This window comes from Anas platyrhynchos, chromosome 13, assembly GCF_047663525.1.
Source record: "Anas platyrhynchos isolate ZD024472 breed Pekin duck chromosome 13, IASCAAS_PekinDuck_T2T, whole genome shotgun sequence".
NCBI lineage: Eukaryota > Metazoa > Chordata > Aves > Anseriformes > Anatidae > Anas > Anas platyrhynchos.
Window position 1 is genome coordinate 15,821,344 of NC_092599.1, and position 12,891 is coordinate 15,834,234.

General features: G+C 55.7%; 1 protein-coding gene across 7 annotated transcripts in view; it reads left to right on the forward strand.

Moving 5' to 3' along the window:
* The window catches only part of DAG1 (dystroglycan 1), a 37,700-nt gene that overhangs the window by 15,670 nt on the left and 9,139 nt on the right, over positions 1–12,891 (forward strand). For 4 of the 7 annotated variants that reach the window (XM_072044070.1, XM_072044074.1, XM_072044071.1 and 1 more), the window contains exon 2: positions 9,060–9,469. In XM_072044070.1, the coding sequence (XP_071900171.1) occupies positions 9,188–9,469 (282 nt within the window). In that variant the 5' untranslated portion in view covers positions 9,060–9,187. Of the gene's footprint in view, positions 1–751; positions 771–4,018; positions 4,118–5,830; positions 5,850–9,059; positions 9,470–12,891 lie in introns of those variants that run through there. The other 3 variants (XM_072044072.1, XM_038185745.2, XM_072044075.1) reach the window with 3 other exon arrangements.

The window sequence follows — 12,891 nt, forward strand, 5'->3', positions numbered from 1 at the left end:
GTGGCTGGGCACGTCGGCGTGCTCCTGTTTTCTCAGGTATCCGTCGGGCTCTCCAGAACAGCACACGAAGTGTACGTGCTGCCAAATGAAAGCTGGGACTTGATTGAAGCTGGAATTTGTCAGAAATTGATTTTAAACCACGCTTTCCTCTGGCAAGCAGCTTTGTGCAGCCCTTTGGCCTTTCTGGCCATGAGGTCTGGGCGCTGGCAGCAGTGGGATGTGCGGATGGGGCGGGTTGGGGGTGTTTAAAAAGACACCTAAATCCCACCGGTACTTCTCACAGAGGGGCTGGGTGAGCGGTCCGGCCTTGAAATAATTTAATTTGGCTCTTGACTTCCCAATACCAGAGCAGGGTGTGGAGGGCAGCCGGAGCTCCCTGCTGGAGGGCGTCCCCCAGTCCCGGGCAGCCGAAGCCCCACCGAAACCAGCCAGGGGTATTTCTGAATTGCAGAGTGCAGGTAAACAAATAAGCAAATAGAGCTGGAAGTGGAACGAATGCTGCATGAACGTGATGCAGACTTAGTGTCTCCTTTTCTTTAAGGTGCTAATCTCTGCTGTTTTCATTTAAATCACTCCTCCTGCACAGGAGCAGCTGAGAAAGGGCTGGAGCTGCTAAGCCAGGTCCTGTGCGCCTGTGCCTTCGGTCTGCAGCTTTCGGACCTGCTGGCATGGACTGGAGAGGTTTCTGTGAGGAGCAGGGAGTTCTACCAAAGCACCCAAACCCTTCACCCTCTGCTCTCTGGCAAGGGGAGAAGGAACCTCTATAAAACGTGAGTGCACGGAGAGATTCAGCTGGGTGTCTTGTGGCCACTGGTGAATTCCCGCGGGCGCAGGGCTGTGTGCTGCCCAGCTGGAAGCCGCAGGCCTTCAGGGAGCTAACTCCTCCTGCAGCAGCTCTCTCGGCCTCTGTGGCCCTGGAGCAGCACTGCTTCGTTTTGCAGCTTTTCCATGTTGTGCCTGTTGGTTAAGTTGGCTCGCGCCGCGTTGTGCCGAGAAGTGTTTAGAACGGTTTTCATGAGGAGCATCGAAAGTTGCGAGTCTGTGGCTGGTGCCCTGGCTGCTCTGCGTAAATCACTCGCTGGTAAATGTAGTTAAATGAGGAGCTGAGGCAGTCTTGCTAGCTGAGTAATAAATCAGGGCCGAGCAACTCCATAAAGCTACATCTTAGTGCCTTGGCTTGAGGTTGCAGGGTGGGGTGCCGAAACTGATGGAGCAGCGCGATGTTGCTAAACAGAATGTGCTAGCCCTTAGTTACACTGCCACAGAGGATATAAATGATGCTGCAGATGTAACTGAAGTGCTGAAAACTCTTTTTGCTGGCGTGGCTTGCCGTGCTCCACGTGTCCACCTAATATCAGCTGCTCCCGCTTTATGTCCCTCCGGCAGCAGCAGGATTTGTGCCTGGCGGTCAGGCTCCTGGCGTGGAGGGGACTCGAGCTTTGCCTTCCAGCCCTCGCCTGCTGCTGTGATCTCAGCCTGTGGGAGATTACGTTGCTTAAAAAACACCCCCCAAGGACCCTCTCGAAATATTTCATTATCTGAGGAATTCCGTGGAATACCCAGAAGTTGATGATAAACCCCTGGAATGTGGCCGCCTGTCCGTCAGCCCATTCAGCAAAACGATGTTTTGGTGAATATGAAACCTCAGCGAGGTTCTCTCTTCTCAGGAGGGGTTTTGGTGCCTGCAGACCGGGGGGCTTTGTTCCTCCTGCTAGGATAGGCAGGCGTGCTCCTTCGCCCGTGCAAGCTGCCCGCTCCCAGGTGCTCCCGTGTGCTTGGGTGCCTGCCTCGGTGCCATTAGCAAAGCCTGGTGGCTGCTGTGCCCACGTGTCCTGGGGAAGCCTGACTGCACTTCGTGGTGCACAGGGCTGTTCTGGTGATGTACAGTAATAATGATAATTAAACCCCACTCTGCTGTGTCACTGCATGGCCAAAATGTGCACCAGGATCTCGGCAGCCAGCCTGCTGCAAGCCCCCAGACCCGGCTCAGGGGTGCCACCAGGGCTGAAGCCTCAGGAAGCCAAGGAAGATTTTGCAGCCCTGCCCTGCCCGTCTCCCTCATCCCACTAACAGCTTCTGCTGGCTAATTTGGCCTTTGTACTTTTTGGTATAAAAGAGCAGGGTGGCCAGGAGGAAGGGCGAGTGTCCTTGGCTAGAAGGATGCGCCTAAGCTGACCTCTCACTCCTCTCCGTGTCTCTCCCCGCGTGTAACTTGGTCAGAGGGCTGAGCCAGGAGAAGCTGCAGTGAGATTTCTTGCCTCGCTGGACAAGAGAGCTTAGCCCCCGGGGCCTTTCTCTTTTCCATGTAGACTCTTTAGTACTTAATAAGAGAAAACGTCCAGTGGAAGCTTCATCTCTGATTAGGATATTCATCGCTTCTCTTCCGTGTTGATTCTCTGAAGCCTCATAAGGGGGGTTGCTCAGCCTTTAATTCAATTAAGAAATCAGGCAAGAGATGCAAATCTTTTTAGCCTCATTTGTTTTGGCGCTCATAACTCCATCTGAGGGGAGCATCTCCTGCAAAGCGCAGCAGAGCAGCTTAGGAAGGGATTTTTCTGGGTTTCAGCTGAGATTTTTCAAGCGCTGTTGGGGGCTTGTGAAGGGTTTTGTCCTTTTTGGAGCATGGGGTGGAAGGAATGATGGTGCGTTGGTGTAAACTGACTTCACAAAGAGCATCCTAGATAAAAATCTGCACCCCTCATAACTGGTAACCTCTATTAAAGGTCGTTAGCTGCTGTGAATTAGATCCAAAACAACTGGTGGATGGTGAAGGACACCGAGAGACAGGACACACCGTGGTGACTGTCACACCAGCTGCTCTCCTGCGTTTCCTTTGGTGCTAGCTGGGAAAAAATCAGCCCAGTGAGAAATGCACTCTCATAATCTAATGCCTTGAAGTCCTTGCGTTTAGCGAGCATCCTGCTGGGGTGTGATTTCTGCCTGGGTCAGGCACCTCCAGTGTGCTTCCCGACTGTAGCTCCCAGAGCATCCTCTGAACGCTTCCTCAGACAGCCCCTGAAACTAAGTTTAGTTTGCCAGAAATGGTTTGTGCCTTGGGTGGGGATGGCTGGGGGACAGCCTCAGGAAGGGAAGGGCAGCCTGGGCTCGTTGGATTGCCCTCGAGGACTTGTCTTTTGGTTACAAAACCCAGATCAGTTTTAAAAGAAAAATCAGCTTTCACCTCTAAACTAGTTGGAGGCCCACATAAGCCATTTCTAGAGAGCCCTGAATTACACCTGAGTGGAAATAACCTCCTGTGCCGTGCTCCAACCCCACCTTCTCCCAGCAATTGGCACCCCTGGGGTCCTGGTGTGGTGCCACGAGGAGCAGGAGCAGGCTGCTGCCCGGAGCGGTGGCTCTGGCACCGGCCTGATGCAAACTGCTCTGGTGTCCCAGGGCACGGCTTTGATCCCAGCTCCTCCGGCTGCTTCTCCTGCCTGGGCTCTGCCTCCTGCCCCTGCGGGATGGTTTCTGCTGAAATGCCCCCTGTAGCGCCGCTGCCTTGGTTCAGTTTGCTGAATTTGCTTGGAGTTACGGAGCTCTCCTTACAGAAGAGAAATCCGGAGTGAAAATCCTTGCTTTATCTTGCTGTCTTGAGTTCTTCCTTTTTTTTTTCTTTACCAAATCTTGGAATCGGATAAAGCATTCATATGCATGTATGTATACATGCCTGTCGTGCTTCTCTTCAAAATATGCATTTTTATGGCTTTTGTGCATAAAGAGCTCTTAACCCCAAACTTTTTTTTTTTTTTTAACTTTTGTGGTTCAGTTTCCTGTGGATTTTGGTACTAGCTTTCACTTGCATTCCCTTAAACACACAATATGAGGATTTTTGTACTCTTTAGCTCCTTCTAGGCCAAATCAGGAGGTACTCGTACACTCCTGAGGGGCTGGCTGAGCAGTGGAAACCCGAGTAAAGTCAAAGACGGGTTAAACCAAATGCCCTTAAGAAAGAACGGCCCTTTGCTCTGCCCTGTTACAGCTGTATATTTAGCCTGTGTGCCCTTTCCAATTACAGCAGGAGAAGATACCCAGAGAGGAATGCAAGTCGTCCTCGCCCCGAGTGCTGTCCTGGTGTCTGTCACGAAGTGCTTCTTGAGCCAGCAGCGGTGCCTCGGTAACGCTCCCCTCCATAGAGCTGTCCCCTCCCTCCCTTCTTCCTAACCCACGTGGGATTTAGCATTCACCACGGTCACAGCTTCCCAAGCTGCTGGCGAGGGCACAGTGAGTGCCATCAAGCCCGGTTTGGGTCTGGCCCCTTGCTCCCAGCCCTGGTTCCCCCCGGGCAATGCGGTTGTTCCTCGTGCAGGATCCATCCCGTACCTCTGGTGATCCCCGGTGCCCTTCTCCTGAGGTCGGGAGCGGTGCTTAATGCGGGGGCAGCGCAGTGGAGCTGTCCTCGGGTGGTATTCGGAGCTCCCTCCTTCTACTTGTTGCTGGATGTTTTTCTCCTAATTTGTCTGTGCGCTGCCAGCAGCCAGGAAAATGGCACTTCTGACTGCAGCGTTCCTAAGCGCAGGGGAAAAATGATCTCGGAGGCCTCCGAAATATTTGGGCAGATAATATCTGAGCTTCCTTTTAACTGAACGCACTTGGAGATACGATCTGAGTTGTCTGTCTGGGAATAACGAAGTGGGAGGAAGGCATCGGCTGGGGCTGCTCAAGCTCCCAGCAGAGTAAGGAGTCTCGCCCAGCTGAAATCTGCTGCTGGTCACTGCTGTGGGTCTGGTGTGGCAGCAGGTGGTGTGGGCGCTCCCTGGCTTCAAGGCACTGCTTAAACACATGACAGGCAGCACGCGTGGGCTTTCAGGGGCCCTGTGAGCGGGGTTTAAAGGCTGGGAGGTGTCCACGGGACCTTCTGGCAAGGTCAGGTCCGTGTGCGTGGTTCCTTCCCGGTGGCACAGGTCTGCTATCAAACAGAAGGTAATGACGGGCGGCAGGAAGCCTTCCTCTTAGCTACGGGGAAGTTAAACGTCTCGGCGCTTACTCTAGCAGAATAAGAACTGCTTTGAGGTGTCAGTCGCTGTGTCTGCCTGCCCTGCAAGCTTTCGGAAGCTGGTGGTGGCACGTGTGACTCGAGGCAGCGAGCTAGTGACAGTTTGCAGGCAGTTCCTGTGGTTTTGTTCTGCTCAGGTCACAGCCATGCAGGACAGCTGCTATTTCAGCTCTGAGCCCAAAATGTGCAGACAAACCTATCTTTTGGAGAGGTGTCTGCTCTCAGCATGCAGCCGCCCTCCTGCAGGTGTCTGGTCAGCTCTGCCTGGCTTCGTTGTGGCTTCGTGGGACACCGAGGGTGATGTCCCATCCCCTGCTGCCTTGCCCCAGCTGTTGGCTCCTCCTGTGCATGGCAGATGTCCCCGAGCAGCTGCCTTCCTGCGTATCCCCTCCCGTAACTCACCCTGGGCGCAGCGCTGGCTGAAGCTGGCAAAGCCCGGGTCACATTCTGCAAGCATAAGCATAAACGTGGCCCTGAGCCGCTCGGTCCCGCGGTGCTGCCCCCATGGCCCTCCTGCCCCCTCCCCAAACCCCTCCTCGGCTCCGCCAGCAGCAGCCCCCAGCACCTGCTGTGCGCACACCCAGCCCCGTGCCCTCTCGTGGGTCTGGCCGGTGGCTCCGGGTTTCATCATCCCCCTGCTCGCTGCCTCGACACGCAGCCCCGCGGCCGCCGATGGGGCTTGCCCGGAGATCCTCCTGTGGAAACATGCAGGAGAGATCTGTGCAAAGACAAGAGCTCGGGCTTGGGGAGGTGCTCCGGGCTCCCTTCAGTCGGGTCTGAGTTCCTCTCCTGAGAGAGGGGCAGCTCGGCCGGCGCTGCCCGTGCCGGGGATGCTGTTAAATAAGCAGCTGAGGTAAGTGGGATTCCTCCTCGCTCTCCTAAATACCTTCTGCTCTGGAGCAGAGCATGGCAAGGCAGCTACCCGGGCTGTCTGTGTGCGGGGCTCAGCGGCACTGAGCTGCTGGCAGTGATTAATGGCACAGCCCCCATGCGACCACGTACGTGGGCACTCGGATCAGACGCCGCTGGACTGGGACTTGCTTGCACTGGCTCGTGCTGGAGCAGGGGGATAACTGGCCACAAAGACGAGTGATTGCCAGGGCGCTGACCCCGGCTCCACAGCAGGCAGAAGGCGAGGTCCCTGAGGTGCGTGGCTGCTCTGCCCTGCTCTCGCTCCTCCTCTCAGCCCGACCCCCTGTCTGCTCGCTTCTGCGTGCCTGAGTGATGAAGTAGTGCGTGTCCTCGGCACGCCGGTGGGCCTCGGAGGTGCCTGGAGAAGGAGCAAGCTCCGGCGTTGTCTTGACAAGTCAGCATCATATCAAGCGTGCTATCGGATCAACAGCACGGAGCAGGCCCGGCTCTGCGCCTGGGCCGGGGATTTGGCAGCGGGGCTCAGGCACCAGGGGATGCTGGCACGTACGCCAGGCTGGGGCAGATGTTGGTGCTGACTTTGATGTTCGATCCAACGTTTTGGAGGTTCAAAGTTGAGACCGAAAGAGCTCTCACAGGAGCAGGAGGATAAAGAGAAACTCGGTTCTTTCAGAAGATCAGACAGAACTAAACATCCTGAAATTCAGGACTAACCTGAACCTTTGTGTTCTGTGAAACTGGGCAGCACAGATCCTGCTGGGAGAGGGAGCGCTGGGCCGCGTGGAGGAGCTGGGGTGGGCTCACCTTCCCCTGTATGCTGACAGGGAGCCCGACAGCCTGAGGCTTTCCGTAGATCAGCAGCAGAGACCACTGCAGAGCGCTACCTGTATGTGATTTTTGGCCTTTGAGCTTGGGTGAAATGGAAACCTCTGCTGAGCGCTGGCATTTCTGATCTCCAAGAGCTCCAGCTCTATTCACTCTCTGGAAGGTGATCCCAAGGGCCGACTTTTTCCACCTATGATGGAGATATCTCAAACAAGTGAGTCTGCCCAGGGTAGTACCGTGTGGAAGGGTTTGGGCTCTTGAACTTCCCAGAGGTGCCATGTGGGTCCCCACCAGTACTTGTCCTGGTCTCATGGAGCATTTGCTCCGTGTTCTGTGCTTGCATCTGGACTCACAGCTCTCACGGCTGCCGGGCTGGTTGAGCAGAGCACCAGCTGCTGGACACGAGCCTTGTGTCACAGGAGTCATCTTGTCCTGAAGCAGTGTTCCCTGCAGACCTCAGTGCTGTGGCTGGGTGCCTTGTCCTGGCTCTCAGGGCCTGCCCTGCGCTGCCTCCCAGCCCCAGCCCGCACAGTGAGCCTGGCACCGCTCCTGTTCTGCTGGTGGTGGGGTGAGGTGGAGCTGTGGGGGTGAGAGGCTCTCCTGCTGGTGTAATTTTGTCTTGGTTCTCCTGGTTTTTCTTTCAAGAGTGGCTACTGAATTCCTCCCGTAGCTCCTTTGCGCTTTGCTTCTGCCTCCTGTGACTGTTCTTCTGTAGGTTCCTAAAATGAAACCCGGTCTGTGCGACCTGCAAGTGTCAGGCTAAATCTTCACGGCCAGTGCCCGAATTGCTTGGCCGAGGGGCGCGGATCAGCCAGGCAGCGCTTGTTGCCTGCTCCAATAATTCTTTCTGCAGCGGGGCGATGACTTCATTTTCCTCTCCTGCTTGCCACAGATATCACAGCCGGCTCCTTTCTGCCCAAACACTCCTACCCATGCAGCAGAAGCGCCCTGGGGCAGATCACGTCACTTGGCTGAACAACACAGGGCTGCACCGTGCTCGCACGCGGTTCCGCCGTGGCCGCGGTGTGCCAGGGGCTGGCACTGCCCTGGGGACGTGGTGCCAAACCTCTCCAGGTGCCTCCACAGCCCCGTGTGGCTGCACACCGGGCGTCTGGCTCTCTGCTGGCACACGGCGTTTCTCCTCTGCTCGGGAGCAGAGGCTTCGCGTGGCCGTGCGGGGCAGCGACGTTTGCGCGCTGATAGCATCTCGGCTCCGCAGCAGCCACATTCTTCAGCCACCGCTGCCGCCTTCCTCCCCTGGCCGTGAGCCTTCGGTCCTGCCCGTACTTGCTGCACGGGCTGCTTTTAGTCCCTCCCCAGCAGGATTTTCCAACGAGCAGGCTGCAGGAGAGGTGTAGCCCACAGACAAGGTGCCGCTGTTGTGGTGCCCATAGCCCAGGCTCTGGGGAAGCAAAGGGCAGGTCCTCTTTGTGCTCTTTTTCGGGTGTTGTGCAGGAGGAGGCCGTGCTGCCGTGATGTTCTCCTCCAACACTTTTAGGTTTGGGTACGGAGGAGACTTAATCCTGACAGGCTTCAGGGATGAGGCACTCTGAGGCAGCCTCGGAGCCCGAGGACTTGCTGCTGTCCAGAATAGCACAAGCTCTGCGTCACCCTCGGAGCCCCGCAGAGGATCAGTGGTGCCTTGCAGCTTAGTTCCTTAGCTGCTTGGGTCTGCAGCCTGCCAAATGGGAGCTTTACCCACTAGGACAGCTCGCAACCCTGTTCACACGCCCTTGCAAGAGGCAAACTCGGAGACACGGGCTCTGCAGGCTGCGAGCCACGGGGGTTTGCCCTTTGTGGTCGGGATTGGGGACTGGGTTTGCTCTAGGAGGACAGAGCTGCCTCCCTTAGCCCAGAGGGAAAGGGGTGGTTGAAGATGTGTGAGTGCCTGGCCCCGGGGAGCCAAGGCCCTTGTGCTCTCTGGTGCTAAGCGTGCGTGGCTTGCTTGGGTCTGGCTTTGGGGTGGGTGTTGCTGACCCCAAAAACGAAGCTTGAACGTCCTGCCTAATACCAAAGTCTGGACCTGAGAGCAGGCCTGGCTGGAAAACTGAGGGCATGGGTCAGAGCCCCATGGCTACCCCGTGGCTACCTCAGGGTGCTGCGGCTCCAGGAGCAGCAGGGCTGTGTGTATGGAAAAGCAGAAGGACCTTATTTATTTCTCCAGAGATGCTGTATGTAGAAAAAGAGCTGGGAAGATCCTGCTGCCTTCACTGGTTGCAGTAGCTCGTGCAAATAAATCCCAAAGCTGAAACGAAGAGGGTGGTGAGGCAGGGAGCCCTCTGCCCACCGCGAGGAGGTCTGCGTGGATCAGCTGCCTGCCTCGGCTCTCCTAATTACCGTGCTGATTTGCTTTCCTTTCTTTAACCAGGTTCCCAGGATCCCTAGGATGAGGCTGCTGTGAAGGAGGGGCAGACCCTGCCTGCGCTGCCGCTGCCGTGCCTGCAGAGCCCCGCGGCCCCTCCTGGCTGAGCGCCGTGCCCAGAGCCGCCGGGCACAATGACTGTCGGATGCGTGCTGCAGCCCCCTGTCCTGGGGAGGACTTTGCTCCCCGTGCTGCTGCTGGCGGCCTCGGCTCACTGCCACTGGCCCAGCGAGCCGGCAGAAGTGGTGCGGGACTGGGAAAACCAGCTGGAGGCCTCCATGCACTCGGTGCTCTCGGACCTCCGAGAGACTGTGCCGGCCGTGGTGGGCATACCCGACAGCTCCGCCGTGGTGGGCCGCTTCTTCAGAGTCTCCATCCCCACAGATTTAATTGCTTCCAATGGAGAGGTGGTCCAGGTGAGAAATGGCGTTCCCCAAGGCTCGTTTTCAGTTCTGTTCTTGCAGGAGTCGCGCTAATCACCCCACCAACAGGGGGGTCACAGGCACTGCTGTGAGAAAGAAGTATCGCTTTTTTTTTAATCATTTTTCTTACCTCATTGTAAAGTTTCTTTCCTCTACAGTAAGGCAGAGAGGAGACACCTCTCCTCGGGGACAACTGCTCAGGTTTGGTGGCTGTGTTAAATGGTGCAGTTCTCAGCCCTTGGGATGATGGGCACGTCCCTGAGATGTTGCCTCGGGATCAAGGCAGCCACGAATTCCCTGGGACTGCCCTGACGCTCGGGGAGCTTGCTGTGCTATGGTAACAAAATATTGTGAGACAAATAGACCGTGTGCTGCGAGCAGGGCTCTGCACTGTGTTCACCACGGTCCCTCCTGACCTTGTCCCTAGGTCCTCCTGGGAAAGACAAGAGCCTTTCTTTTTATCTGACTTGCCCTCAAGGTTCTGGCACCGCAGGCACCCAAAAACTGAGCTCTGGAAGCAGTCCTGAGGGCAAGGAAGTGTCAGAATAGCCCGGAGGAAGACAGACACGCTGCCAAGCACACGTTCATTGATCTTTAGCCCTTTTCTGGAAGGGTGCTGAGAAGTTGTCGTCTCAGCCTCTGCCTGCTTGGGTGGAGAGTTCAGAAGACTCCATGTTTTGAAAAGAAAACTGAAAATCACCTTCCAGTCCTAGACGTATTTTTTTCAGGGAGCAGACTTGAAAAATATTTTTAAAAATCCATTTTTGGGCAATGCTATAAAAAGCCAACCTTCTGGTGGTGCGTCTCAGCAGATCAGAGGGAGATGGAGAGAGCGAGTCGGGAGGCAGCCTGACATGCTGGCTGCTCCTTGCAGGCAGCTTTGTTTGAGCTCTGCGTGCTGTCGCGCAGTCGTCTCCATCCAGATCTGTCATCTCGCCGTCTGCAGCGACGGCGCCAGGACCACGATGTGCCGGTGGTAGGCAGAAAATCAGCAGAAAGCACCCGAAAGGGAGTCAGATCCTGGGAAAGGGGGAGGTGGGGGGAGAGCCCTGGGAGCAGAGGAGATGGAGGTGGCACGGGCTGGTCGCAGAGCAGAGGCTGGGATGTTTCACGGAGGGGTGCGTGGCTGCTTTTGGAGAGCAGAGTGCCCTTTGGTGGCACGCTGCGTGCCAGGCAGCTGCTCTGGAGGGAGCAGACTCCTGAACATGAATCTTTAGGAGCAAGAGAGGGGCTCAGGGCTGCTCTGTCCTTGAGCCTACGCCCACTGCCAGGACTTCTGAGGGAGCTGTCGAGGTAACGTGCTCCAGAAATGAGAACTTTGGTTTGGAGTTCAGTATCCGTGGCTTGTTTCGGCGTTGTCTAGTGGCTACTTTGACAGCAAGAAGGCATTTTCAGTGCTTGCTTAAACACCACAGCTTCCTCTGCCTCCTTCTCCCGGCACAGCAGTTGTCTTTGATAGTTCCAGCAGCTGCAGGAGAGCTCCGTGGTACGTTACGTCAACCCCACAGCTTCAGACAATGCTTCCAGCACCGCGCTGCCGAGGCGTTTGCTAACAGCAACAGGTGCCTGAGGAGCAGCACGGGCTGTGCCCAAGCAGGGCCGGAGGAGCAGTTGTTGGCTGGGTGCAGTTCAGCAAAGGCTGGGAGCGATTTCCACGCTTGTACGTGGGATTGCCTGAATACACGTCGCATCTGCCCGCCTGGAAATTGATTTTAGAAGTGAGGCAGGCTCTAGGGCAGCGGTGCTGGCCTCGTCTAGCTGGTGCATCTGGAAGGTCTCTGCCTTGCAGCGAAAGCTGCGTTGGCTGCCAAGCATCGCCGACCTTTCCCTTGGGGATTTGACTCCTGGCTACTGAGAGCTGCGTAGGCACTTCTGGAGCACGGGGTGCCTTTTGTGTTCTACCATCAAGCTTCAGGGCAAGCTGCTCGGCTCCCTTTCTCAGGCTGCCTTGTATTTTTCAGCCAGACCGGTAAAAAGATAACGCATCTGGATCTAGGGGAGGTGCACTTGCCAATACTCAGTCCCCTTACATTTCTAAGAAATTTTAAGTGAGATACACAAAGAAAAAAGCTGACAGTCCCCAAACTTCCAGGAGCTCCCCATCTGGAGCCCAAAGGTGTGACTGCTTCGTCTCTCGGTCATCCCTGCTGATGATCGCTCCATACCATGGTGGGGAGTGCCTTGAAGCTGCTTCTCAGATCCTCTCCCTGCTCGTTAGCAGATTCCAGCCGACCCGTCCCGTAGACAAAATAGTTTTCTCTGCAAACTTGCTTGTGGGATGGAAACAATGCCAGGCATTCGCAGCGCTGCGGAGGAGTGCCTCGGAGGAGTGCCTCGCAGGGCGCGCTCCTGCACAGATGTGTGGGCTCTGCGCAGTCAGGTACGTGCTCCTGGGAGCAGCCCTGTGCTTCCCTGCCACCCCCAGCCTGCTGAGGACAGGCGAGGTTTTATGGCTAGGCACAAAAGCAAGCTCATCCCAGTGCGCTCCGCAGCTCGGCAAAATGCAAAAGTGGGCACGTAGGGAAATGGGGAGGAAAAAAAAAATAAAAGGCCCAACCTGCTAACTAGTTTGGGAGTTACTGAATTTCAGAGCCAGCTGCCAGCACGGCTTTGTGGTGCTGGAAGGAGAAACCGCCAGTGCCTGGGTGTGAGGGGTGCTGCCCAATGCCTCACGCCCCCGAGTGCTGCCTGCAGCCCCCTGGGTCTTCCAGCTCCTGATTTTGGCTGTGCCCTGCAGTGAGGCTGCTGCCCGGTGTCAGGAGGCATCCTGGATCCCCATATCCCGTCCCTACAAAGGCTCTGCAGGGCCTGACCTGCTGCACCCCGCAGCTGTGCTGAGCTGTGTGCCCTTGCTGCAGGGTTCATCGCACCCGGACCTAAACCCAGCCGGATTTCCTGTTCCTCTTGCTTCCATTTGAAGGCTGTTCCAGAATTTGGTTGTTCCGATTAAAAATGCAGCTTCTAAGCCTAAATTTAGAGATGGCTAGAAATATTTAGACGAGCTGCCCTTTAGCTCAAATCTCTCTCCACCTTCATAATATTTACTTCCCTTATGTATTTATAAGTGACAGGCATATTCCCGTCTTGATTTTATTAGGTTAAACAAGCCAATCTCTTTAGTCTTTCCCCATAAAATAAGCTTTTTTTCCCCTCTCCTCATCCTTGCAGCTGTCTAGCTGTCTTCTGCACCTCTTCCAGCTTGAGTTTATTTTTCTTGTGGTTGCGTGACCGGCGCTATACAAAATACCCTAGGTGAAATTTTACCAGAGCCTTGTGTAAAGGCATCAAAACTTCCTTTTCTTTGCTGTAAATAACCTGTCCTATAATTGTGTCCTTTTCCACGTCTGCCTTACTTCAGCTCGGACATCTCATGATCAGCTGAAGCACCCAAGTCTGTAGGTTTTTTCCACTTCCAG